This window comes from Echiichthys vipera (genome assembly GCF_963691815.1).
Source record: "Echiichthys vipera genome assembly, chromosome: 1".
Taxonomy (NCBI): Eukaryota; Metazoa; Chordata; class Actinopteri; order Perciformes; family Trachinidae; genus Echiichthys; species Echiichthys vipera.
The window spans coordinates 22,255,335-22,282,374 of record NC_139826.1 but is presented as its reverse complement, the minus strand read 5'-3'; the positions used below and the strand labels follow the sequence as shown (position 1 = coordinate 22,282,374).

Below are 27,040 nucleotides of genomic sequence, written 5' to 3'. Positions count from 1 at the left end.
TCTGATGTTCCTGATGCACACACTGCTAAAGATGAGCATTAGTGGCCATAATGTAACACGACCTCAGTGCTCAGCCTTCAGCTTCCCCCTGTCTGTGTATTGTTCCTGCATTACATTAAACTGTACACTCACAACAATGGAAGGTTTTGGATTTATTGCGAAAGTTGTTCCTAAATTGAAAGCAAAATTACAATTACAGGCAGGACCTCATTCAAACAGACATGAGGAAGTGCTGCCTCACATGAAACACTGTGCATTTTTTTTGTTCTCACAGGGAAGTGAGAGCTGTCGTTGGCCACAGAGAAATAACTACTCTTGGTCACTGGGAGCTGCTTCAGCTCACCACTCTGTTTCTGTCTTGCACATGAGAACACAAAGGTGCTGGAGGACTTACTGCGGACAAAGAATCCTCTGCAGCGAGATATATAAATATTAAGATGGGTTTTGGGGAGGACCTGCGGTGTCCGCAGGCAAATGCTGCTGTCATGCGGCTACTAGACTCAGAGCTTCACCTGATGGAGGTCATGAAGAGGTGGATGGGTCAGCGGGCTAAGAGTGAGCGGGAGTTTTCAATGCAGCTGCACCACATGGCCGCCATGGCAGAGAAGCTGGACCGGCCTCAGCCTGGTGCAGGACAGGACTACATCAGCCAGCTCAACAAGGTGAGGTCTGACAGATCATCATCACCACCGCTGCATTATGCACAAAGTCCCAAAGACTTAGTGAATTTAGTTTTTAAAATGAAGGTGAGGAAATCAACATAAATGTTTCCCATATAAAGAACTTAAATAGATTTGCCTCCTTCCCCCCCCAAAATCTTTTTATTTAATTATTTATGCACATAGATATACAATATCTGACAGAATTAAACTGTAATATGAGGTCATATTGGGAAAAAAAACACTTCCCTTATCAACACAACTGTGTTTTATTTTCCGAGCTTAAAAAAAACTTCCAAAAAATCCACATATTCTTAGGTAATTGTGGGAATTTGCAATATGCAAAATACACTATATATAAATGGCTCCGGGTTTCCAAAATACCTCCTTAAAAGCATTTTTTTATCCATTTCTCTGACGTTTTGCTGGAGGCATAGGTACCAATTAACCTTTTTTTTCTTTCTAGTTGCTGTGGTTTAAAATGATTTAATTGTTGAAATAAGTTCTCAAATCCAAATAAGGCAAGAACACAGAGTAAACCACCAGCGCTTCACAATCCTCTAAATTTGTTACTTTCATAAAAAAAAGAAAAGAAAAGAAAAGCTTGGAAGTATTTTATCTGTATGGATCCAGATCTACAGTATATCTGATCATCACATCTGTGTGGATGTCAGACCATGGCCACTGAGTTACAACCAGTGAAATGTGTATTGCCTGTAGGTTTTAAAATAATGCAAAAGTTATGTATATCACTCACAATTATCCAAAATGTGGCTGCAATTGCCCAATGCTTTCTTAAATGTTTGCAAAATGTCAAGTCATGAATGCTACCAGTTACAGGAAGCATTATGACGTTAACAGAAAATAGTCCTAAAACATCTCCTAAAAGAGTTTTATACTGTTTATACTGTATAAATCCAAATTGTGGAAAAAGAGCTGGACCATGGTCTGATAAATTTGACTGATTCTTTTTTTAGATATATTGCTAACTAAGAAACAAAACAGAGGCTAAAATGTATGTTGTTCTTATGTTTGAATGACCTCTCTCTCTCTGTCCTTTGTCTCGTCCGTCTGTCTGTCAGTCGTGGAGTGTTCTGGTCTCTCAGACGGACTTCCTTAGTCAAGTGATGAAGAAGCGCTCTGAGGATCTGCTGAATGGTCCCATCAGCAAACTGACGCTGCTCATCAGAGACAAACAGCAGCTCCGCAAAACCTACACAGAGCAGTGGAACCTACTGAGACAGGAGCTCAGCAAGGTGTGTGACTAACACGCACATAAACTCAAATACACCACAACTTACGGTGTTCTACTGTCGTCCATGATCCAATGCTGCTGGAATTTAACTTTTTGTACGTTTCCTTTTTTGCATTCTAAACAATGATACACTTAAAAATACCACCCACATCTCAGTTTTTATGAAGCAACACTGAATTAAATTTGGAAACACTGTTGGACTTTTGAAATAGTATTTTGAGCAGCAAAGACTTTATGGTGTTCAAGTGATCAATGTTATGTCAAAGTTAACATCATCATTACTACTCCCCTTGTCCTCTGGATGCCCTGGTATTTTCAAACACATTAAATGACCATTATTTACAGTATATAAAAAGGTATTAAGGTAAGTATTAATGTAGATGGCATTATTCTTGTAAGAATGAAAGCAGACGTTGTTGTTTTGAAATCTATTTGTTGATTTTTCCCAAGTATATCATCTTGATATGCCGATGAGCATTGCAGCGGCAACATTATAAATAGACAGCAGTCCAATGAAATGAGGTTCAATAGACTGGAAAGAGTGTGTGCAAATGCATTTTGATGCAATCTCAAACTGTTGCCTGCCCCAACTGTTTTTATTACCCAATTACACCAGGGAAATGATGTGTTCATTTTCAGTGATCCATATTGGGTTGCAGTTTGGCCGTCTGGCAGTTTGTTTATTTTAATTGCCTTATCTTATTGTGCAGATGAAAGCTTTGGTTTTGTATGAATCAATCTGCGGTACAAAAGATATATTTTATGTTGTGGTTGTGACTGAACAACAATGTCAGAGATGCTAACAGTTGGAGTTGTAAAGTATTGGCACCAGCAGCTCAACAAAGGTCAGATCATTTCCTCTTATGTTTTCTCTCATGTCTCATGTTCCTCTGCAGGGAAATATACATGACTACTATCCACTTCCTGTGTCAGGTGTGAACATTTCACAGAAGGCAGCTTTTAACCACACACATAGCAGTAAATCAAAATGAAGCCTGTCATTGCACCTAAGGTTTTCCATATGTTTGTGCTGCTTCAGGTGACCCAGACAGAGCTGGAGAGGCTGAAGAGCAGCTACAGACAGGCAGCGAGAGATGCAGCTCAGGCTAAGAGGAAGTACCAGGAGGCCAGTAAAGGTAAGAAATCAAATCACATGCTTCTCTGAAAAGTTTCATTCTGATATGTGTGCTTGTTTGTCCACCATGACATAATGTGCCACCCTCCTTTGTGTGTGCAGATAAAGAGCGAGACAAGGCTAAAGAGCGTTACATAAAGGCTTCGCTGAAACTTCATGAGCTGCATAATGACTATGTGTTGTCTTTGCGAGCTGCTCAAGTTTACCATCAGCAGCACTACAGTGAGATCCAGCCCGCCCTGCTCAGCGCTCTGCAGACTCTGCAGCAGGAGATGGTGCTCATACTGTAAGATAACATCTGCTACAGAGGGTGTGTGTGTGTGTGTTACTTTGCGGTGTTTCTGTTGTTCTGTTTTTTTTTAACTCATACACTTCAAAAGTATCTTTTAATCAGCTACACCACAGTTCAAGCACATTTTTTGTCCTATTAAATGAACAGTTATATTAAAATGATTTGGTCATGCAGTTTGGAGTAGTGACTGTTTTGACAGCTTGTACTTATTTATGCATTCCTAGAACATGTCTTTTAAATAGGTATGAAGATCAAAATGGAAAGCATAATCTGAATCTGGTAGTTTCATTCATTGAATGTTTGACAGCAATTGTCAGATCTCAGATGTCATCGCTTGTTTGAACGCAGTGTTTTCAAAACAGGCCCTGCTTGACAGAACCACAAATATGACAAGAATTCAAACAACAAAATGTTTTTACTGTGATGGACCGTTTATCTCAAAGTAGATTGGCATGACACCTGGGAATTCTTATGTCGTGCTTTAAAATAATGTATTGTATCTGGTTCGATTGTGGCTAAAATGTACAAAAATGACTTGTATTATTTTTTTTTCATGTGATATCCTTGACCTCTGAACCAGAAAGGAAATCTTGCAGGAATATTTTGACATTTCTACACTCCTCCATCATGAGGTGGTACGGATCCACAGGGAGATATCTTCTGCTCTGACAGCCATCGATCCTTACAGAGAATATGAGAGCTTCATCCAACAAAACAGGTAGACTGAGAGAAAACCCTTCCTCTCAGATGGCAAAAAATGCAGTCATGAAAGCTAAGGCTGATGAGCGATGATCCTGTGTGTCTGTGTGTTTGCAGGTCTGTAGGGGAGACTCCTGTTTGTGCAGAGTTTGATTGCAGTCTTCTGGAGGACACTGAGCAGCTGCATCCCAGAGAGATTGAACTGAACGACCTGACGCTTGAGACAGTCCAGCACAAGTGAGGACAAACGATCCAATCTCATCCAGATGACTGAACTCTAATTTTCTTTTTTAGTGTCTCAACTACTTCCTCCTACTCACCATCCCTGTTGTTTTTACCTCCTATTTCCTCTGACTAATTTGCATAAATTACTTCTTCCTTCTGCTACTCCCAGACTGACTGCGGTAGAGGAGGAGCTGCTGAATCTGGCTAGGACTCTGGGCTCTCAGCAGATCTCAGTCGAACAGCTGGAGCTGGAGCTGGACGCAGAGCGGGGCGGTGTCAAGAAGGGCCAGAGGTGAGCAGAGAAAAGACACAAACACCATAAATGATGCTCTGACTTTCAGAGGTCACAGAGGTCGCAACGTAAAAACACATCACCTTTGGTAGCCGTGAAGACAAATTACTGAAGTTTGTCCCTGCAGGCAGCCGTTCCCATCGGGAGAGTTCAGCGTGCTCTTGGCTGGGCAACAGCAATAACAATAACAGTGTGGTCTCAGGGGGATGTAAGCGCCTTATGGATTATAATACAGCGATACGGTTAGAGTTATGTAGCTCGATCACCTCATTTGTCTTTGTTGATGAGGCTGTCTGAAGGTGTTAGAGGTTTACAGTCCTGTGGGAGAGATTAACGAACTCCTGGAGGACAACTGAAATGTTTATTTGCAAAAAGGTGATACCTTTAAAGCAGCTGGAGAGCACAAATGGTGGTGGGGGTGTAGTAAGTGAGGGGAGTAGAGGTGATGCTGCCCTTTAGTTTTGTTTTTTGAATAAACATTTTGCAAATCAACAGTGACATGCTGTATCAGGTTGACCTAGCGTGACCTCTCGTAGGTGAGAATCTGTTACCTTTAGGAAGTTGTAGTACACTGTGGTTCCTACTTATCATCAATCTGAGTCACTTTTCACTGAGTCACTCGTCACTTTTTCCAAACTTTGTTGCATTAAAGGCTTGATTTAAAATAGATGAAATACTTATTGCTCATCAGTCTACACACAATACATCATAATGACAAAGCAAAATCAGATTTTTCAAAATTTTAGCAAATTTATAAAAAATTAGAAATTTAAATATTGGGGCGACCGGTGGAACAGTGGTTGGAGCAGTCGCCCCACGTCCTCGAGGCAGCGGCTGCAGGTTCGACTCCGACCTGCGGCCCTTTGCTACATGTCTCCCCCTCTCTCTCACACCCCATTTCCTGTCTTTCCTATATAATAAAGGCTTGAAAAACTGCCAAAAATCCTTCAAAAAAAAGAAATTGACATATCATGTGCAAAATGTATGCACCCTTTACTCTGTACGTTGTTGAAGCACCTTTGGAAGGGATTGCAGCCTGGATTCCTCTTATGTATGAAGCTACAGTCTTGGATGGGTGTTATTTATTTTAAACTAAGTCTATAATGCAAAAAAGTTTGGAAAAAGTGAAGGGGGGCCCCGTTTACATGACAATGCTCCCGGAAGAAAACGACATAATATTTTATCTGATGTGCCTTTCTTTTAGGCCGCGATGGCGTTTTTGGCGCTGAAACAAGCAAAAAAAAAAGCGGACTTATTTCCATCAGTCCGACATTAAAGTTGCCTCGGTGGGAGGCTGCAGACCGTGCTGCAGATTCCTGTCAAACTGTACGGTGTCCTGCTTCTCCGCTATTAGGGAGAGAAGTAGAAGGAAGTTTCTACACATGCACAAGCTCTGGCTGGTGTTGTGTGGCAGTGCTTCACAGCACCGCCTAGCCACCTGACGTGCATACTACATCCAATTCCCCCCTTTTTTTGCATGAGTGTATGCGCATAGATTTCCCCCCAAAGACGCCTGTCTAAATGTGTAAAATAAAAAGTGAGAATGCAACGCCACCTTTGCGTTTCCTTTCTAGATCGTCTTTGTCTAAACAGGGCCTCCATCTTCATAGTTGAGAAACTTGAAAAAAATGACTACAGCAATTAATTATTATCCAAATAGTTTTCCTTTCAATCAATTCATCATTTTAAAGTTGCTGTCAGCAACATTTTTCAACACTATGCTCCGATAGAACAACATAAATCATCTGGTTTTAGAAACAAAATGTGCCTCTACGTGCACCTAGAACATGTTGTTTGTTTTGCAAAAATCCACAGCGCCCGTATCATCCGGTCCACTCAGCGCAGGGCTGTGTGAAAGCTGACAGGCACAGTTCGTGCACAAATCCCAAATCTTCCCTCCCCCCTCGCACATGTTACAATATCAATTGCACACGCCACAAGCGAGGCACGCGCTAAATGACGTTAGCAATTGCTATCTAGCCAGCCTACCGCCGTGTAGCATGTACTCCGCGCCGTTTATTGATGAGAGAAGACACGGGCGTGTTCACAGGAATCTGGTGCACGCGCACTGACACTAACTCGATGGGAGGGAGCGGAGGATCTCGGTGGTAGTGGGGGAGTGGCGTGAGAGTTGTAAACATTAGAAATTTGGCTGAGTGATTTCAATCTGCCAGACTTGCCAACTGCAGCTTTTATGAAATTACAACCAACTTAACAGACTCACTGAACACTCGGGGCCACTAGTACTTCCGCAACACAGGAGTACTGAGTACACTGTAGCGGTTGAGGTGGTCAGTTAGGGTTCAACAGGAACATTTTCCCCTGGTGTCCTCTAAAAGGTTAATCCACCCATGCACTGTTCCTGTTCTGTTGAACCGTGTGTTTACTGTAGCAGTAGACACACAGTAGAATCTCAGCATCTTTTTTAGAAGTCTTGTTTCACCTCACTCTCAGGACACTTGGGTCATTTTAGGGTTCAATCCAGAACGAAGGCTGACTAAGCTGTCGCTGCAGAAGTCTTATTGTCGACTACATTAGTCAACAGGAAGCATTTGCAAACAGACATACGTCTTATTGATGTCTGTGTGGTCTTGTATTGTCTATCTGCGTCACTTGTGATGTTTTATTATCTTGTGCCACCCTCTGTGTTGCTCACACTGAAAAGGTCCCACACATAAATAATTCACTTTCCCTGACATATACTTCTGCTCTTTGTTTCATCCAGGGTCTACCAGCTCAGCAAGAGACATGCAATGGAGGAGTGCCGCCAGCAGGTTGCTCTATCTCAGGGTGTTCGAGCCAAACTGGAGGCTCAGAGGCTTCTTTTGAAGGAGAAACTGGACCAGCTGGGCTCCAAAGAACCTCCCTGCGCTCTGAAACTGGACCCAGACACCGGCTCACTTTCATCTAACACAAGCAACGTATGATCTCCCTGCCATAGTCTTTCCTACCTTTTGTCTTTTTTTTTTAAAAGCTCCTAATCTAATTTGTTTTGTACAGCAGCAAATTAATAATAATAAGTCATCCAGGAGCCGATCCCAGATGACACTGGGGGAAGGCGGGGTAAACCCTGGACAGGTCGCCGGATTATCACAGGGCTCATATAGAGACAGACAACATTCAAACTCACATTCACACATACTGGTAATTTAGAGTCAACAATAACCTGACCTGCATGTCTTTGGACTGTGGGAGGAAGCTGGAGAACCTGGAAAAAAAACCCACGAAAAAAACGTCATTCCATAATAACTTTACAAGTCGTTTAATGTGGAGATAGATAGGATTCCCCCCTAATGTTTCCAAGTTGTATTGTTGGTGAAAGAGGTAAAAACATATTTTCTGTTGTTGATTTTCATGATTATGATTTTACCACTAGCAGCCTGACTACTGTCCAAAGGGAGAAACAACTGTAAGAATCACAATCTGAACCACAAACCCATTGTCATTGCTATAATAAAGACAGCATGAAACACCTGGCTTATAGAGATTAGTAGAAAGAACGTTTTATCTTTTATCACTCTCCCTCTTCCTCCATCCGTGGGGCTCTTTTTCTTTCACTGGATAATGTTAGAGTTTCCTAAGTTACTCCGGTTGTTCCACGGTCCACCATTCACGCTTCCAGATTATAGCTACTGTGAGCTATTTTGTTGAGTTGTGAGCTGTTTTGTTCATTGTGAAAGGTAAGAACAAAGTAGTGACACTCTAATGTGCTGCTGCTGACAATGGGGAAGGCAAAATACAGTAGTTTGCCATCATGGTTCAATCTACAAAGCCTCTGTGTTATTCATTTGATTACCTTAATAAGAACAGGCACAACTCTAGCACGTTCCTCTTCCTTTGTGCAGTAAAACAAATAAACAAAAAGGTGGTAGATAGAATTGCACAGTGAAAGTGAGGCTTATATGGGACCAATCTAAACCCTGGTACTTTTTCTGCATTTATTGCTTTTAATTTGATAGTAACATTAGATAAACTAAATGTATGTTTGCCAATTATTATTCAGGCCTATTATTACTGATCAACATGATGTGCTCTGGATCTTTTCTTTTGTTCAGGACCGCAGCACTCCACCACCTTCCAAACTTCTTATGGACGGGATCTTAAATAATCTGAGTGGCCTGTTTAAACCCAAATGGGAGGTAGGTTCAGTACTGAATAATAATGCTAATAATAATCCTAATAATAACAATAATAATAATGAATACATACATACATACATACATAGTTATATAAAAATAATTGCACACAGAACAACAATGTATGGAGTACAAGTGGTTCGACAGAACTGTTCACATTGTACAGAACAATATCTTTTTGTTAGTATGTTGTTGAAGGACATTTTGAAAGGAAAGACTTCCCCTCCTCACTCTTCCACCTCCCTGCCCTAAACTGAAACTGCAGTTTGTTTTTGAGCACTCAAACCTCTTACCACACAACAAACAATTCATCATGTTTTGGAGAAAGTGTATCCGCTGCATGGCTGAGCTCACTCAGGCACATGTTCTTTCTTTGGAGTCTTGTGCTCTTGAAAGCACCGTTTCACTTAATGAGGTCAAAGTTACTACCTTCAAAATTCTACCTAACCTCAAACTAAATTTACCTCTCAGGCAGCCAGTTTGCATTTGCTGTTTAATCATCCTGGACTGACAGAGTCATGACCCAGCTGTGCTGCTCACAAAGTCTCAATGGGAAAAGACCCTGTGCAGTCAGCCTCTCAGTTTTTACTCCTTAACAAAAATAAAAAACGCTGTGTTCATGCTATAAAACATAATTCTGAGCAAATAAAATGTTAGTGTCTATAATGCTCTGGACTTCAGGCATTATTCGCTGTTTTTCTTTAAGTGTGAACTACTTCTCACTCTCCAGTTCCCAACTCTGTAGTTGCCTGGAGGCATGGAAGGTGGTGCAGTTCAGACTTCAAAGTATTTCAGACTCTCCTTTGAAGTATATTCTCTGCAAAATCACCCTAAAATCCACCCTCCATTACATTTTATTGTTTTATTATTCATTTTAGCTTTAAGGATTCTGCTTTTCTCTCTCTCTCTCTTTCTCTCTCCAGGTGCTTCCGGCCCTCAACCCGGTGCCGGAGGTGGATCGACCTCTGGGGCAGCAGGACTGGTACCACGGAGCCATTCCCAGACTGGAGGTCCAGCAGCTGCTGAAGAATGATGGAGAATTCTTGGTGAGGAAGAGTCAAGAGAAACAGGGTTATGTGCTCTCTGTGCAATGGGAAAGATCCTGCAAGCATTTCCTCATTCAGAACACGGATGTAAGTCACATCACATCTTTTTAAATACGTATGCAGAAAAAGTACTGTTTCCTTCTAACAATTTAAAAGGCTATTTCGATATATACGTTTTTTTTATTATGCCGTCAACATTTTCCCGTTCCTGTATGTTTTCCATCTGTGTCAGTAGAATCTGTACCGTCTGGATGGAGAAAGCTTCCACAGTGTTCCGCAGCTGATCCATCATCTGCTTTCTTCACGACAACACATCACCAAGAGGTCTGACATAGTGCTGAAGAAACCTGTAGTGAAGGTACTGCTCTAATACACAGTACAACATACTGACTGTAATTAAAGTGCGCCCATGTTCGTCACAGATGAGCACACGTACAAACCTAAACTTGTTCTCTTATGATCTTTCTTTCAAAAACTCTTCCCTTTAATTTTCACTCCTTCTTCACTGGTGTCACAGTTTAAAACAGAACTAATACACATCTCTTGCTGTTCATTTTTAACCCCATTAGGACAAGTGGGTCCTGGAACATGATGATATTATTTTGGGACCTCTCATTGGACGGGTGGGTACACTTAACATCTGTTTAACAGAAATGCAGACATTCATTTTCTTTATTGATTTTGTTTTAATGCTTTTTAACAGTTAGCCTTGTCTGTCTCTGAGTGAGACTGTTGTCGACATATTAACTTAGTTGGAAGTTTGGTCAAAGGGCAAGGAAGACCTGCTGAATGAGTCACAACCATAGGCTGTATAAAAATGGACGTAGCTTCTCTGTCGAGGTCCGTTCTCTCAACTTGATCCAATCGTACTCGCCTACGGGAGTCACCATCGTGTCAGACTTTGACTCCGCCTCATTTCCTCTTACAGAAAAAAGTGCATGTTGGGGGGGAGGGACATACATCCATCTGGCTGACGTATACCTCCGAGTGAGGGCCAGCGGCTAACTGTCACTCAAGAGGCAGCGCCCCTAATTATTCATAAACTTTAACCTCCAATAAAAATAAAAACTAGCCTGTAAACAAATTCACCCCCCTCAATGTTGTCATGGAGATATGACCTAAACATACAAACTAAAATGTTTTTTTTGTACCAGGCCTTAGATAGGTTTAAATATGCCGTGAAAACGGCCTGTTTAACATGGGGGTCAATGAGAAACTGCTCTATTATAAAGCCTGCCTTTTTTTTGGCACTTCCTTATTGGATCAGCCAGGAAGTTGCTGTGGTTGGGGCTTGGTCACAACAAGCCCTATATCATCGGGGCTCAATGGGTGCTCTTGAGATCTTACTGCCACTTTAAAGGATAGGTTCACATTTTTATAAAGTATGTCTTATGAATGAATACTTACCTGCCCACGTGGACATTGAAAGAGTAGTGTTTGTTGTAATGATTTCTCGTCTCCATACTGGCTGAGATCCCTTTGTAAATAGATTTAATTATAGGTTAAGGTAAAGATAGCATGAGGCTTCATGAGTGCAAATTACTCAAATAAAATGTGTGTCTTTCAGAAGTTTTTAGTACAAACATGCTTCTTTGTGTTACTATCCCTCTGCTGCGGCTCAGCAAGCAAACACTGTCCTTGGAAACGGTGGAAGATTTCCACTTAGTCTGTGTCATTTAGACTGCTGAAGGCTCATACAAGCTGCTGCTCTACTTTAGAGAGTAATTTTTCGCGAGAAGGAGAGCTGTAGATTTAGTTCCCCATCACTCACTTCCCTTCACAGCAGGTATGGGCAGGAGGAACAGTAATAGCAGCCAAAAACACTTTCTATAAACAATCTACCCATTTTACACAGTGTTCCTTTGTGAGAGTTTAGAATGGTTTTACACGTTTATCTCTTAATTCATTTAAAATCGTCAGAAAATTGTGTACATATGGTAATGGTTTGTCACAGAAAAGATCTACAGATATGTCCCCCTGCTAGCTGGAAGAGAAAGTAAAAAAACAAACTGATCATGTTGGTACACAGGGTAACTTTGGAGAAGTGTACAGTGGCCGTTTGCGCTCTGATAACACTCCTGTAGCGGTGAAATCCTGTAAAGAGAACCTTGCCCCAGAGCACAAGAGTAAGTTCCTCATGGAAGCCAGGTTAGTGCACACACACACACACACACACACACACACACACACACACACACACACACACACACACACACACACACACACACACACACACACACACACACACACACACACACACACACACACACACACACACAAACAGACTCGCACACACCTCCTCCCCTGTGCTTTCCAGGATCCTGAAGCAGTACGACCATCCTAACATTGTGAAGCTGATTGGAGTGTGCACTCAGAAACAGCCCATCTACATCATCATGGAGCTCATTCAAGGTAAATATGATCCTCTTTAACTTTTTATATCTCTCAACTTATTTACTTAACAGCTTCAAACTTTACTCTACCATTGTTTCCCTGCTTTGTTCCTTCACATCTCTCTCTCTCTCTCTCTCTCTGTAAACATTTCATAAGGTGGTGATTTTCTCACTTTCTTACGGCATGAGAGTCACAGTCTGAAGCCGAAGATGTTGGTCAAAATGACAGAAAATGTAGCATCCGGCATGGAGTTCCTTGAGAGCAAGAAGTGTATCCACAGGTTTGTCAATCAATAAATCAACATTTGTACAATATGATGCGATTTTATACAATTTGTACAATATTTCATACAAATATATTATTGTATTGTATAGGTCTGATAATTAAATTAAGAACAGGTAAGATTGTGCCTTTATATAACTTCTTAACAGCTGAGGATGTATCAGGCTACATTTTAAAGCAAGCTAGCTTGTCGGGATTGCAGCCAAATAACACTACGTAGGACTAAATTCTGGCGAGGAAAAAAAATTGGTATGGCCATTTTCAAATGGGTCCCTTGACCTCTGCCCTCAAGATTTCTAACTTAAAATGGGTTCTATGGCTACCCACAAGTCTCCCCCTTATAGACATGCTCACTTTATGAAAATCCCATGCAGTTTTTCTGATGCAGTACGAATGTGTTATTGTGTTTGACTGTAAAGCTGAGACTCTTGTGGATTCAGTGAGCCCAATTGTATTCACTTTGATGGTGTTAGTCCCCATAGTAGCCATTTCATTGTAGTGAGACCATTTCTCTAAACTTGACTTCACTGTATAAAATAAGCTGCTGTGACCTCTAGGATAATCACAGCCTCATGAAAATGTACAACCGCAAACTAGATACCAAGGGTATTCAGAGGATGGATGGCTTTATCCCTTGATAATAAAGGGGCTTTCTGAGTTTAGTTTCCAGAAGTGCGACATCTAATCGCCAGAAAATGCTTACAGAGATCTCCAAATGTCAAAAGTTTGGCCTTCATATACTTGCATCATAATACTCTAAGCCCTTATACATATGAAACTTTTGAATAGGTGCCTAAACATCAATGTTTATTACAAATGTATGACTAGTGCACTCGACACAGTCTTCAGCTCTCAAATGGTGTACTTCTATTTGGTATCTATCAACCTTTTAAGTACAGCTTAATCCTCTATTCCCTCCGATCCTTCTAAAAAAAAAAAGCTATTGCTAAGAGGATAATTTTAGTCAGAGACACTTGACGTGTCAAGTCATGAGGTCATCCCTACGTTCCAAGTGTCTTCATTATAAGAGATTGGTAAGCTCTATTTTTGCAGTTCAATTGCAAAAGAATTAGGGGGGAACATTTAAAATGCAGTATGAATGGTAAAAATCTGTTCAGCCACCGTGGAGACAACAATGCCTAAATATAAGAACATTGACTTGAGGATCTAGGTTTTGGGTATAACATCTGTAGGCTGTAGGCTGGAGGTGACATTCACTGAACATTTGCCTGAAGACGAAATGCATTGCTGAAAGCATAAAACCATTTAAATATAAGAGGTTATTGAGTTGTGGGACATAGGACCCTGAGAGAACCCTGGAGACATAGATACTCTCCGTCAGACTTATATATCTCCGGTATAATACAGGAGGTTGTTAACTAAAGTGGGCTGATCTGAGGCATGAAACGCCAGGGCTGAAAATTAATCCCACTCCCGCCCTGAGTATGATGTTGTTTCCACAAGAACAAGTGTGGAACAAACTGCAGGCAGATGAATCTTTCTCAAAGTCTTTATGGGACATGATACCACAATTTACTTCCCTAACATTCACGTTATCCAACTGTGAACCAAACTGCACTTCCCCCATATGTTGATGTAGCAGTCAAACAGGCAATTGAAAGTGAGGGATGAACATTTTTCTTAAAGTGCCACTCCAGACACATTTTAAAGTACTTAAAAAATACCTCTGATTCATATTTTATTCAACATGGATTTCCCACATGGAAAGTAAAAAACAAAACTCAGATGGAACTGGAAGCACATCTACTGGTTCTCCCTCAATGAGAAATGTTGCATCTTGCCTGCTTTGTTGAAGTTGTTCCCCTGTTTTTGATTTATGGATTAGTGACGTACGAACTAAAGTTTGCCTGGAATACGTTTGAATTTCAAATTGCAGAGAAGTGCTCAGATATCTCCTCCTTCAGGAGAGGAATGTGAAAATACCTCTCTAGTGACGAAACCTGCTCAAAGTGAACTGATTATAAAGGTCAAACAAACGTGAGGTTTTGTATGTAATCTATGCCCAAATCTTGCTATCAAAGCATTTATTAAAAGAGAGATGAGAAAAAGCAGGGATCAAGAATATGTTGTGAAAGTATTTGAAAGAAAGAAAAACCTAAAATTGAAACTGTGGTGTTTTCGGGGATTAGCAGTGTGAGAGTGATTAGGGTACTTTGGGTGAGGCATCAGTGGAGGTTGTCAGTACTCCGGAGAAGACATGAGGTTGTGACACCCGGCTCATTACAGAAGCACTGAATGCTTTTGCCAGTGGGGACAGATGAGAGCAGGCTGCTGGTAGCTGCTCAGCCTGTAACTCTGCATATCACAGTGCCTCACATGCAACACTAGAGATACGACAAGAACAGTCTACGCCTGTTCTCTCACTCCTTTTAGTCTGTTCTCTCGCTGTTTCAATTTTTTTTTTTATACACGGAGCATGATGCTTTTCTGTCTCTTTTGCATCCATTTTTCATACATACATCGCTCTTGCATCTTTCTCCCTCTGTCTTTTTAATTTTTTAAGAGACCTAGCAGCGAGAAACTGTCTGGTTGCAGAACACAATGTGGTGAAGATTAGTGACTTTGGGATGTCCCGTCAGCAAGATGATGGTGTCTACTCTGCAGAGGGCAGCCTCAGACAGATCCCTGTCAAATGGACGGCTCCTGAGGCACTGAACTATGGTACACCAGGCTGTAGTCACAACCAGAAACACTTCTCCCGTTTCTCTCTGCCATACATGTGCCTTTGCTAATGCTGCCCCCTGCTGGTGTTTTCAGGTCGTTATACCACAGAGAGTGACATCTGGAGCTTTGGAGTCTTACTGTGGGAGACCTTCTCCATGGGCATGACGCCCTACACAAGCATGACCAACCAACAGACACGAGACGAGGTGGAGAAAGGTAAGGACAAAATAAGCCAATGTGTTTGTATTCACAGGCAGTTGAAGAAGATTCCTGCTCCTTCTTGGTGCTTGACTTTAATACAGATGCCTTTTATGAATTCCACCCTTCAGAAAACGCGTAAAGCGTGCTAAGATGATATAAGTACCTGTTTGGCTGTGTTTCAGGATACCGTATGCCCGCTCCAAACGGCTGCCCTGTGGAAATCTCCAGGATTATGAGCAGCTGCTGGCAGTACGAACCCAGACATAGACCGTCTTTCAAGAAACTTAGGACTGAGCTCAGTGGCATATACAACAAAGTTACATAATACAAGCCTGTTTATTTGACACGTACTGAAGTCTTCTGTTCGTTTGAATTGTTTTGTAATTTTTTTAATTTCTTTCCATCAGAAAAGATGTAAAAGTCCAGTGAGAACACTGAAACAAATCTCAAGAGACATGAGAAATAACTAAAACTGTACCCCCTGTGCTTTGGAAATAAGTTTTAGGACTTGTAAAATATAAGTGGCCCAGTTGATGGCAGCATTATCGTTTTCTATTTTCTTCTTGCCTCGTCTGCTTTGTCATTCCTCCTCCTCCTCCTGAGAACAGAAGGTTTTCTTCAACATATCTGTCTCTATTGAGACAGCACAGGTGTATGCTACTATAAATAGAACATAGGCTATATATTATTACCATAACTGTTTTTCCTGTAACAACTATTAACGGAGAAATCCAGGACAGTCGCTAACAGTCGCTAACAGCTGGACGCAGCTAACACTGATTAACACGGGACAGCACAGTGAACGCATTAAAACAGATTTTTTTAACCACTAATACTGCTCACAAATAACACCAAACCTCTGCAGTAGCATGATAAGAGTCCCTACACATTAGCTTACTGAAGTACTCAAGGTGGCTTGCACAAGAGAAGCCCTACAGTACAGAGATTTCAGGGACTGTAAGGTGTCAGCAGCCGAGATTGAAGTTAGGACAGGAAGGAAGTGGAAGGCAACAAAGGCAGTGGAGGTGGCAGAGTCCCGCCTAAGGCAAAAGGCACTGATGGGGGTCAGCCAGGCCTGGGGCAAAGAAAGACACCACCTACTCCAGGAAGAGGTCCGAGCAGGCTTGGAGGAAGAGCGAGTGGGCAGGGCAGTGGGAGCATGGACCAGGTGGGAGGACATAGTCACCTGGTCAAACATCATGCATGCAGACTTCCACCGCGTCCGGTTCCTTGTGCAGGCAGTCTACGATGCCCTCCCTAGCCCAGCAAACCTCCATGTGTGGGGGAAGAGTAAGACACCTTCATGCGCCCTTTGCTCTGGTCAAGGCTCCTTAGAGCACCTCCTCAGCAGCTGCCCAAAGGCCCTGGCTGAAGGTCGATATTGCTGGCGCCATGACAAGATACTCAAAGCAGTTGCTCAGAGCATAGCCTCAGCCATCAGCACCAGCAAACACCACTGTTGTCTAAAGAAGGCAGTCACCTTCATCAGAGCTGAAGAGAGACCCCGAGCATGTCCACAGACAACAACAGGCAGCTACACGTTGACCTGGGAAAACAGCTGAGGTTTCCGCAACACATTGCATCAACATCTCCCCGGCCAGACATGATCCCCTCTGAGGCTTCAAAACACCTGATCATACTGGAATTGACAGTGCCCTGGTATGATCGGATTGAAGAAGCCAATGAAAGTAAACTACTGTATCAGTAGCTTTCTATTATTACAAAAGAAAAACTATTAGGGGATCATGGCTGGTCTAGAAATGCTCCACATCAAGTTTAGTTTGGTCATTCAACAATAACATGACTCTCTTTTTTATATCAAACAGCATACACCTTACCTTGACCCTCACCTGGAGTCTCAGGCATTTGTCAGACAAGCCCTGGGACATTTTTCAGTGACACTGACATGTCTCATCATGATGGCTGTGTGGGTGTGTTATGTCAAGGAGAGGTTACACTGAACTGATACACATCACAGAAGCCAGGTGCTGATGAATATCATTGGCTCAGATGACTGTAATTGTTCTTGAAGTGATGTGCACATTGTGTGATTTATATCCTATTTGCTATGGATTAGTATAATTAGCATGGATAATCCTTTTCATATTTCAGTGATAAGATATTTTATACTTACAATTTGAGATTAATCCCACAGAGAATGAAAACAGGAAACTCTCAGTGCAGAGGTGCTGAGCTTTGAAACAAAGTTGTTCAACTTCTTTATTAAAGTTTACTTAATAAAAGTTTCTACAAGTGCTACAATTAGAAAAAAGAAGTGGAGTACATTAAAAACTCCTAAATGGACGCATCCATGTCACTTACTGTGGGACTGCAAAATCATACTGAAAATTTACACCCCACAATGATTTACAAAAGTGGAATATGTCCAATTAATGTCACATACACCCAGTCTTTTCTACACTGACAAATAACCGCACGGAGGAAGGAGTGGCGCCTGTCACTCATCACTCATATGGCCGAAGGTACTTAGGTATGATTTATTTTATGTAGCTCTTTCAAACTGAGTGCTCAAGTGTTCCATAACTCAACCCCCTCACCAGTCTATCTGGTTCTGTAGCTTTTAGTTGCCACCTGACGTTGAGGCCTGCAATCGTTAAGGTAACAAAACATACAGCTAAGACATTGTAAAAACAGAAGATACACCTTAAAAAAACTTAAATTTAGCTGCTCTGGATGGAAAATTTGACCAGTTAATTAATTGATTTAGAAAATAATTCAACCCTAAATTACATTTGATTCTCTTTCTGGATACTCACTGTAATTTACTGTTCAATTTACAATTGCATTCATTTTTTTAATCTTTTGATGACTTACTAAGCAAATGTTATTCATTCAGTAGTGTTTACAGACTGTGGTGATTGTCCCTGTGAAGCGTGATACAAAGTGTGCCAGAGACCCTGTCTGTGTCGAAACATTCAATGCACTGTGTTCACAAAAATACAAATTACATTACCTGATGTTACAATGTGCTTAATATTCTGATATTCTGATAAGTATGTGTGCCTGCATACTGGAAATATCATAAATGGAAATTCATGACTGTGATACAAAACAACCAGAAGTTATTTGTACTTTTTTTCTAGCATTTCAAAGATAATAGGCATGATTTATTTTCGAGTGACAATGTCAGTGCTGATTTATTTTAGAATTAATGCATTCAACTGTTTATCTACTTTACAAGGGGAAAAAAGAAACCAAAATGTAAAATAATGTTAGTTATAAATTTTGCTTCAGTTCACAGGGACACAATACTGGGAGAGTAAAACAATTATACTGCACTGCAGCTATTAGTTATTTGTTTCCCAGTCTTGCTTTCTGTCAGAACACTTGTTGAGTGTATGGACTGTGTGCCACTGGAATAATTATATTTGTTTCAGTTAATACATTGAAAACAACACAATTACAAAGTGATTAATTAGCTTTGCATCTATAGTTTGTATTAAAAAACAAAGTATTTTTCTTTCCTATTGTGTCTTAAAATTACGAATTATGAATTGAATTAAAAATAAAATTGCAAAATCATACTGGACAAGAATTTCAAATGTTTATTTTTCTTATGTCATGTAGTATGTCTGGATGTTTTATTCCATCTCAACAATTGAGATTATTGATGTTAAAGAAGTTTAAGGTGTGTGTCATCGACAGCAACAGGAGCTCTGACAGGTCGGTGATTATGTGTGCGGAGAAATGGATTGTAATATGAATATGATGTGCTTTAATAAATTGACTAAAACATGTCATTTCAGTAATGACCTTCCAAGAGAACAGAGCAGATGAAACACCTATACAATCCCTCTGTCCTGCCAGTGGAGCAGTCAACACAAACCCAAGATGTGCAGCCAGTCCTTGTTCAAACCCACAGAACTGTCTCTCAGGGGTTTCCCAAAATACCAAACATGTCAGGCAGAATATTGGTTACATTTGTTTTTAAATTATACATATTTAACTGAATATTTAATTAAGGTTATATATATTTAATATGGTCAGACCGTATGGAATAAGATTGACTTAAAAGGGAATTAAAGAAAACTGGATATTAAAGCTTCACAGGTGATGACACAGTTGCTGCATTAAGATTTTGGTTAATTATGCCACCCAGTAAATCATAATTAAGTGTATAAGAATCCAAGTTGCTGCATGATATATTATTATATTCAGGACAAATCTGACAAAAACAAAGGCCTCCAGATACATTTCTTGCACACATCAGAATAAAAAAAAAACTGGTTTATTGCCAAGTATATTTGCACATATTGATCGTCTTACTTGGCAATGATCTGTATAACAACAAACAGTGCAAAAGTACAAACAAATCAAATTACAACATAATATGACCAGTTCAGAGTATTTAAAAACTCATCATCAGCCAATATATAATATATATCACATGTATATCATGCCAGATCATTTCCACTTACTGTTTGTAAGTTTGTGCTGAAGTTGATATGTTTGAAATAGTTGCATTCAGTATTCAAAACAGACTGAATTGGAAAAAAAATACAAATTCAACATGAAGAAGCAAATGTCAATTTGGTTTCAAGTATTTATTCAGTAATGCACATAATTCAAACAAACAAAATACAAGTTTAGTGAAAAGAATAAAAGATGAAAGTGGCTTTTTAAACCAGGAATGTAGTGTCGATTGTTAAGAGTCACCTGTGCGGCTGACACACAAGGCCCACGAGGCAAATTGCATGTGCGTGACCTTGGAGTCACATGATGAACCATGTGAGAGACAAAGATGTTGTATGACAAAGTAGAACTTGTGTCTCCTCTTCAGACGCTCTTACGGGGGTTATCTAAATGTCAGATCGGAGTGCAAAGGAGTTTTCTGTCACAGAAAAACAGCCGCCTGCCTGACGCTCTCATATCTGTGTGATATCTAGCTGCTCATGTGGCTCTGTTCCAGGAAATTCCTCTGTGGTTAGTGACACTCCTCCTGTTGCTCCAGACATCATATCAATGTGCAACCTGCTCGTTCTGGCAGTTTATTTCCTTGAATCAATAGGCTACAAAGTGTATTACTATAGGCTTAGTTTATTTCAAAAGCATTGCTACAACAATCAGTTGCACATGATTGATTCACCTCTTATATTTGACTTGCATCACAATAAAAAACTGTGCTGTGGATCCAGATAAATTAATTAGTTAGGTGGAGATACTATGGCGATACGAGGTTTCTACCAGACAGGCATGATATTGGTAAAGACTTAATAAAAGATATTGCGATTTTTTTGCGAGACGGAGACATCTTTTAAAATCTCGCTGCACAGAAGATCCATACAATTAAAGATCAGTTTCATCAATTCAGTATCCGACCAAATGTCTCCCCTTCTGTTCTGGAGTTAGGGTGAACTTTGACCTTGTGGATATAAAATGGCATTACTTAATTTGATCCTATTAGACATTTTTGTGTAATGTTGTTATAATTAGCGTGGATGGCCAAACATGCATTTGCTGAGGTCAAAGTGAGCAACACTCATGGTTTCACCAATCACCAAAATCACCAAAATCTAATCAGTTCATCATTTAAAGAAAATGAATATCTTCATTAAAGAGTAAACACGACCTATAACCTCCAGACCACCCAAACAAATCAGATTTCCTATGACTGTATTGTTTCACATAAATGATTCCTCAAATACCTGTCCATGGGGCAGTTGAACACAAAATTAAATTCATCTGCAACAAATCACTTCAAAGTTCTCTTCTAATGAAATTTTATATAAGGCTCTGTGTAGTAATCTTCTTTGATTTGAACATAGTTTCTGAATTCCAAAACTCATCCTTTCATTACCCCCTTTGGATCTTTAGTAGTTTTTGTACTTTGTTGACGCTGCATATTATGAATATAAATCAAAATCAGAAAGTATTGAAGAAAACCTCTCTTGATCAAGGATAACTGTCCCAGTTAAACATCTTTTTGGTCAGCAACTATCAGCAAATGGACAAGGTGGTTCCAGTAGATGACTAAAAATGTAATTGGGGATGGTATCTGCCTTTCCCAGATGTTGGAAACCATGAGTGTTGCTCCACCCTGAGCAAAAAAAGATTCTGCCTTTGGAGCATATCCAACAAACAAGTTAGTAAGAGAGTAAGGCGGTTTTGCCTTTTCAAAATAAATAAATATGTGGAGGCAATGTTGATGTTTTAAAAAAATACAATCTTGTCTTAAAACCTCTCCCAAAAAAGCCCCTCACAGCTCCTGCACCTAGAATATTTATCGTCCGGATGTAGACCTTGTCCTTGTAAGTGATACCATTCAGCAGGCCTGATGGGATGCCAAAGTTACAAAATTCTCAGGCAGCCATTCTAGTTTCTAGCTTTGTTGTCTGCGCTGTGAACTAATCTGTATTTCACTTAGACTACCTGTTGATTGACAGATGCTCCTTATCTTACCTGCGGCATCATTCCACTGCTGTGCAGCGAAAGCAGTGCACACCATGTGACTGGGAACATTGCTGAAATACCTTCAACAGATAAGATCTGAAACCTTCATACAGTCCCTTTGTCACATGTTTAACCACTCCAGGGCTAAGATCCATTATTTTGAAAAAGGCAAAACAGCATGGTCACTCTGTCCTAACTGAAGCATTGATTTGTGACAGCCTAAATTATTCCCCAAAGGCAGACTCTCTTTTTGCTCAGGGTGGAAGTTTCCTGTGACAGCGCTGTGAAAACACAGCAGGTTCAAAGGATATTGGCCGGAAAATTCTGCACAAAATGTTTCATGATATCTTACGAAACAGCAACAACAGAACGGACTGAAAGTGGACTGCGACAGTTGCTTTTGGTGTCAGCTAGGTATAGGCAAGAAAACTAACATAATGTGGGTGGTTTTAGCCTACAAAAGGTGATGGTTAGGCTTAGGCATCAAACAACTTCAAAACAACACCCTGCTGCTGTGGCTTGATTTATTAGAAGCTTTAACACGGTTTCCAACATCTGACAATGGCAAACCAAACCCATCCCTAATTATATTTTACTCATGTGCTGTAGCTGATAGAGATGTTTAATGATGAACTGTTTTTCTTGCTGATTCTCATCACAGGATAATTTGCCAGTGACTGTTTTATAATATCAGATAAAAAGTAAGCTTCACTGTACACACCACAGACACTCTTTGAAGGAAATACTGCATATAACATCATTCATAAAAATAAAAACTTGAATTCATAATCCATAAAATGCACCCCTGCAAAATGCAGTACACTACTCATCACTCAGAATGGTTAACCACTTACTACGTTTTAGGTCAGGTTGGGACCCACACAAGGGGTCACAAGATAAACTGCAAGTTAATAAAGAGAAGAGGGAAAAAAAACATTTCTGCTACACGAAGTTATGCAAATTATTTCAACTCAGATTTTTGCTCATTTCTTCTTATTTCATTTTTTAAAAATAGAACAAGAAAAATATACAAAAACAAAAATCCGGAAAATGTACATAGATATTGTATCCTTTATCTGCAACCATTTTTATACTGTTACACTTAGTTTTGGCATTTATGACTAAATATGGTCACTTTATTATTAATTACATTGTGTTTTATTCAGTGCAGTGAATGGTTATAGACCACTCATTTTGTTTACCCATGGTGTGTTTAGTGACCTCAAACTTACCAGTATAATGTAACACTAGTGAATCTGTGATTAAACTATAACAATAACAATATTGTACAGCGCAATATGTTGCAAACATCCAGAACACACAAGCTCATATGTCTGCCTGTCATGAAAACATAAATGCTTTTTAACCCACACTGTAGACGCAATGTCCCAGCGGTGTTCGTGTCCTGGAAGTACTAAGCCAAACCACAGCCTTTTTAAAAAAAATCTTTTTTGATGCCTAAATCTAAACGACACCTTTGGTTTCCTAAATGTAACTGCTGCGATTCACTTCTGGTCTCTGTGTCACTGCCTTAAATAGTGTGTCATATTTCACAACAAATGATACAAACCCGTTTCATGGCGTTTCACAGAACATCATATTTCAAAAAATATCATACAACTTTTTTTTGCATAACTTTTCATAAGATACCAACCTGTTGATAAAAATACGTTGAACTTTGACCTGCTGCATGGCCTAACTTTGGAGGAATGGATTGAGGAGTGCCCATCTGCTAAATAAAGTCAATATCAGTTTAAGTGTATGCTATATTTAGAATTTTACCTTACTGTGAGACATCCCTTTGTGATGGGTAACTCAAAAAAACATTATCTATGTTTGCGTGTTGCTGGATCTTCCGATAGTTTCTTTGTGTTATTGTGTGACTTTGGTGAACCCAACATTAACCCTTTAAGCCTATGCTAGTTGCCAGTGTGGGCTTTGTTATGTGCAGACAGCCAACTGGCCTGTTTTATTGTGTACATTGTTACTAAATGTGACTATAACTTTAATTTTGCTATGATGAGCGTTTTCTGTAAGCTCTGCTTCATGTCGGGCCAAACATCGCCCCTTAGCTTGTGGTATAATCACAACACACCACGGCCTGTCGTAAACTACTGCTTAAATACAATAAACATTACGATGGTTGTGTATTACAGTTTTTCTCGATTGCTAAGACACATTTCTTGAAAGCTTCTCTCCTTTTCTCTAAACTTTGAACACAAACCCCAATTTTCAAGCTACATTCACAAAACCTCAGACTCTTCTTGCAAAACCAAACTTTCACCTCAAAACAGTTCAATCTGTGCCCAAAACTGAACTTTGTTGTCAAATCGTGCCCCAAGTCAATCAAAATTAAAAACACTACTGAGCAGCCACTAAACACTACATAGAAAAATAGAAAACACAATGCTCAGGACATGAAGCTGAATGCCTTTGCATTTAGCACTTGTACACAAAGACAAAAAACAGAAATCTTGTGCATTTACACGTAGCATTTGTACAAAACAAACAGAAATCGTATGCATTTGCCACTTGTACAATTTGGCATTGTGCTCACGGACCATATCAACAATTAGGGTCTCTTGGTGTGGGGAGAACCTACCTGTCCTCACACCCCATGTGGCAGTCTTTCAATTCTACAAAAAGAGAACATGCAGTTACAAAAGATATACATGGAATACTAGGCCTACAGACAGTTAGACTAACCCTCCATTACAATACTACAGTACATTGGCACAGTGATGTACTGAAACATATTTACTTACAGTATACTGTGGTACAGTATATAATGTAATATGCCATACAGTAATTTGCTCTCAACATGTACATACTGTACTATAATGTCATTACCTGTTCTATTCTCTAAATCTTCGGATTATGGTGGACACAGTGAATCTATCGATGTTTGGTTGTACCCTTTGTCCGGCCTCCCTCATGCTCATACCAAGGACAAGAACATGGTCAATCACAGTAGCTCTGATTTCATCAGATATTACTGTTCTTTCTCTTCGCGTACCACCTTGATCACCTCGACCACCTTGATCTCCTCTACCTCCTCTCACACAAACTCTTCCTCTCAGATTTCTATCCATTGTAGTGCCTCACAAATCAGTGCTCTCTGAACTGGCTTTATATATTCCCTCACATCATTGGCCACAAGTGTGATCAATTTTGAGTTGTTGTGTTCAAGTGGTGACAACCGTGCTTTAATTGTGTTTGACTTTTGCCACCTGTGCTCACCATTATGCAGCACATGTGCATCACAATGAAAATGTGTTGGGAAGTTGTGTCTAAACAGGTGAAAAGTGCTCATGGTTTTGCCAAAAGAGTGATTGATTCAATCAGTGGGTTCAGGCAACAGAGAAATTGGTTCAGACAACAGGGTTTAGTGTTTTAGCAATTGAGAAAAACTGTAATATAGAGCTTGAAGAAATACTGTAAACAAACATTATCAAAGATGAGATTACTGTCAGTTATAAATATCGTGTTGCATAATCACAATGAGTTGAACAAGGAAAGCAGATATCATCTGGAATGTACTTTGTGTAACATACTGTATGATGAACCCTTAAACTGGAATCTCATCTCTCAGATAAGCATCAAGTTAGGAATAAACAACCAGAACACAATGTACACAAGAGTTTGAGGAGAACAAAATGAACATGTGCGCACGTGATGCGACAAGGGAACAAGCGTGTCTTCGCTTATTGTACATAACAGAGTGACCCGGCCTCTGAATGGTTAGAATATCTCCTGATGAGCAGGTGGCACAGTGTATGTGTGTGTGTGTGTGTGTGTGTGTGTGTGTGTGTGTGTGTGTGTGTGTGTGTGTGTGTGTGTGTGTGTGTGTGTGTGTGTGTGTGTGTGTGTGTGTGTGTGTGTGTGTGTGTGTGTGCGTGTGTGTGTGAATGGGTGAATGTGACAAGTATAGTGTAAGAGAGTGGTCCTAATACTTGAAAGGTGTAAGTCCATAATAGACCTGGAGGGTAGAAAGGAAGTGACCAACAGTATGGTATGTTTTTTTAACAAATCACCCAACAGGATTCCCCAGTACATATCCTTGAAGTGCCCTTAACGACACATAATGGTTATCAGTGGTCAACACTATCAGTGGTCAACACTGATAACCATCAAATAATCTTGAGAATTTGAGTTATTTGTAACGTTAATTGGCAAGAAGAGACTCGAAAAGCCTCTAAATGTTCTCATGTGTCCAGGTCATCGTTATCCTCAAAGCAATTTCAGTCAAAAGCAACTGGACTTGGTTGTTTGTCTAGGAAGACGTTTCACCTCTCATCTAAGAGGCTTCATCAGTTCATGTACGCATCTGACCAGGCTGGGACTGGACCAACTATCTGGTGTGGAGATCCAGGTATTTAACCTTTCACAAGGCCGACGATGTCACTGACACTCTTTGTGCTCCAAGTGCCAACGAGAGTCGTATGAGTGACAGTGCCATCGTATTAGATAGGACAGGAAAAAAACTGTTTTGCAGACGAGAACACAGAAACGGCTAAATTGCATGTACAGTAGATTTGCTTTAAAGGTGAAAAAAAACAAAAAAAACAAAGACAAAAACAGAAAAACCGCAACATGAAACCCTCCCAACAACCCACGTCAGACACGTCACAATAAAAACAACAAAAAACAACAAGTAACCAAATAACGTGTAACAAAAGTAGATAACGTAAGATAAAGTAAAAATAAATAAAATAAAATAAAAAAGGAAAGGAAAGGAAAGAGAAAAACACACTTAAACGAATAGCAAAAATAATTAACTTAATTCAAGAAAGACAAAGACAATAAAAAATAAATAAATGAGGGGGGCCGGGTGGGTGTCTCTCTCCTTCCAACACTAGGAAGTGTCCTCATGGTCATGAATAACAGTGATACTACTGCTAATAAAAGCCAGCAGTGGGTCCCAGGTTTGGTGGAATGCCTCCAAAGATCCCCTCTGTGAAAACCTTAACCTCTGCAACCGGAAACATTGTACATTTTCACGTATCCAACTATTATGAGTCGGTGTAGAAACATGTTTCCATTTAAGGAGAATGTTACTGACAAGCAGGGTGGTAAAGGCAACGACAAGTTGTGTGGTAATGGGCGGATTTTTAGACGGAGGGAGCCCCAAAAAGAGCCAGGGGATTGGGTTTCAAATGTGTGTTAAGAGGGTTTTAAATATATCGGACCCAAAATCAGCAAGCTTCGGGCACGTCCAGAACATGTGTGCGTGGTCGGCTGGGGACTGCCTGGCACCGATGAGTGGACCAGTTTCAGAATGTCCCTCAACTGGTCATCAGTAAGGTCTACCCCCAAATCCTTTCCCCA

The 27,040-nt window shown here is 40.2% G+C and overlaps 1 protein-coding gene across 1 annotated transcript; it reads left to right on the top strand.

The window, feature by feature from the left end:
* Positions 1–437: 437 nt before the first annotated feature.
* On the top strand, positions 438–15,683 carry fes (FES proto-oncogene, tyrosine kinase; the record flags this gene model as incomplete). The annotated part of the gene is made up of 18 exons (XM_083914072.1): positions 438–662; positions 1,742–1,915; positions 2,954–3,050; positions 3,152–3,335; positions 3,922–4,059; positions 4,158–4,277; positions 4,435–4,557; positions 7,283–7,478; positions 8,613–8,696; positions 9,617–9,826; positions 9,975–10,097; positions 10,309–10,362; positions 11,769–11,887; positions 12,057–12,151; positions 12,290–12,413; positions 14,940–15,097; positions 15,194–15,316; positions 15,484–15,683. The coding sequence occupies 18 exons, from the start codon at positions 438–440 to the stop codon at positions 15,624–15,626; spliced, it is 2,490 nt and encodes an 829-aa protein (XP_083770198.1). The 3' UTR covers positions 15,627–15,683.
* Positions 15,684–27,040: the final 11,357 nt, after the last annotated feature.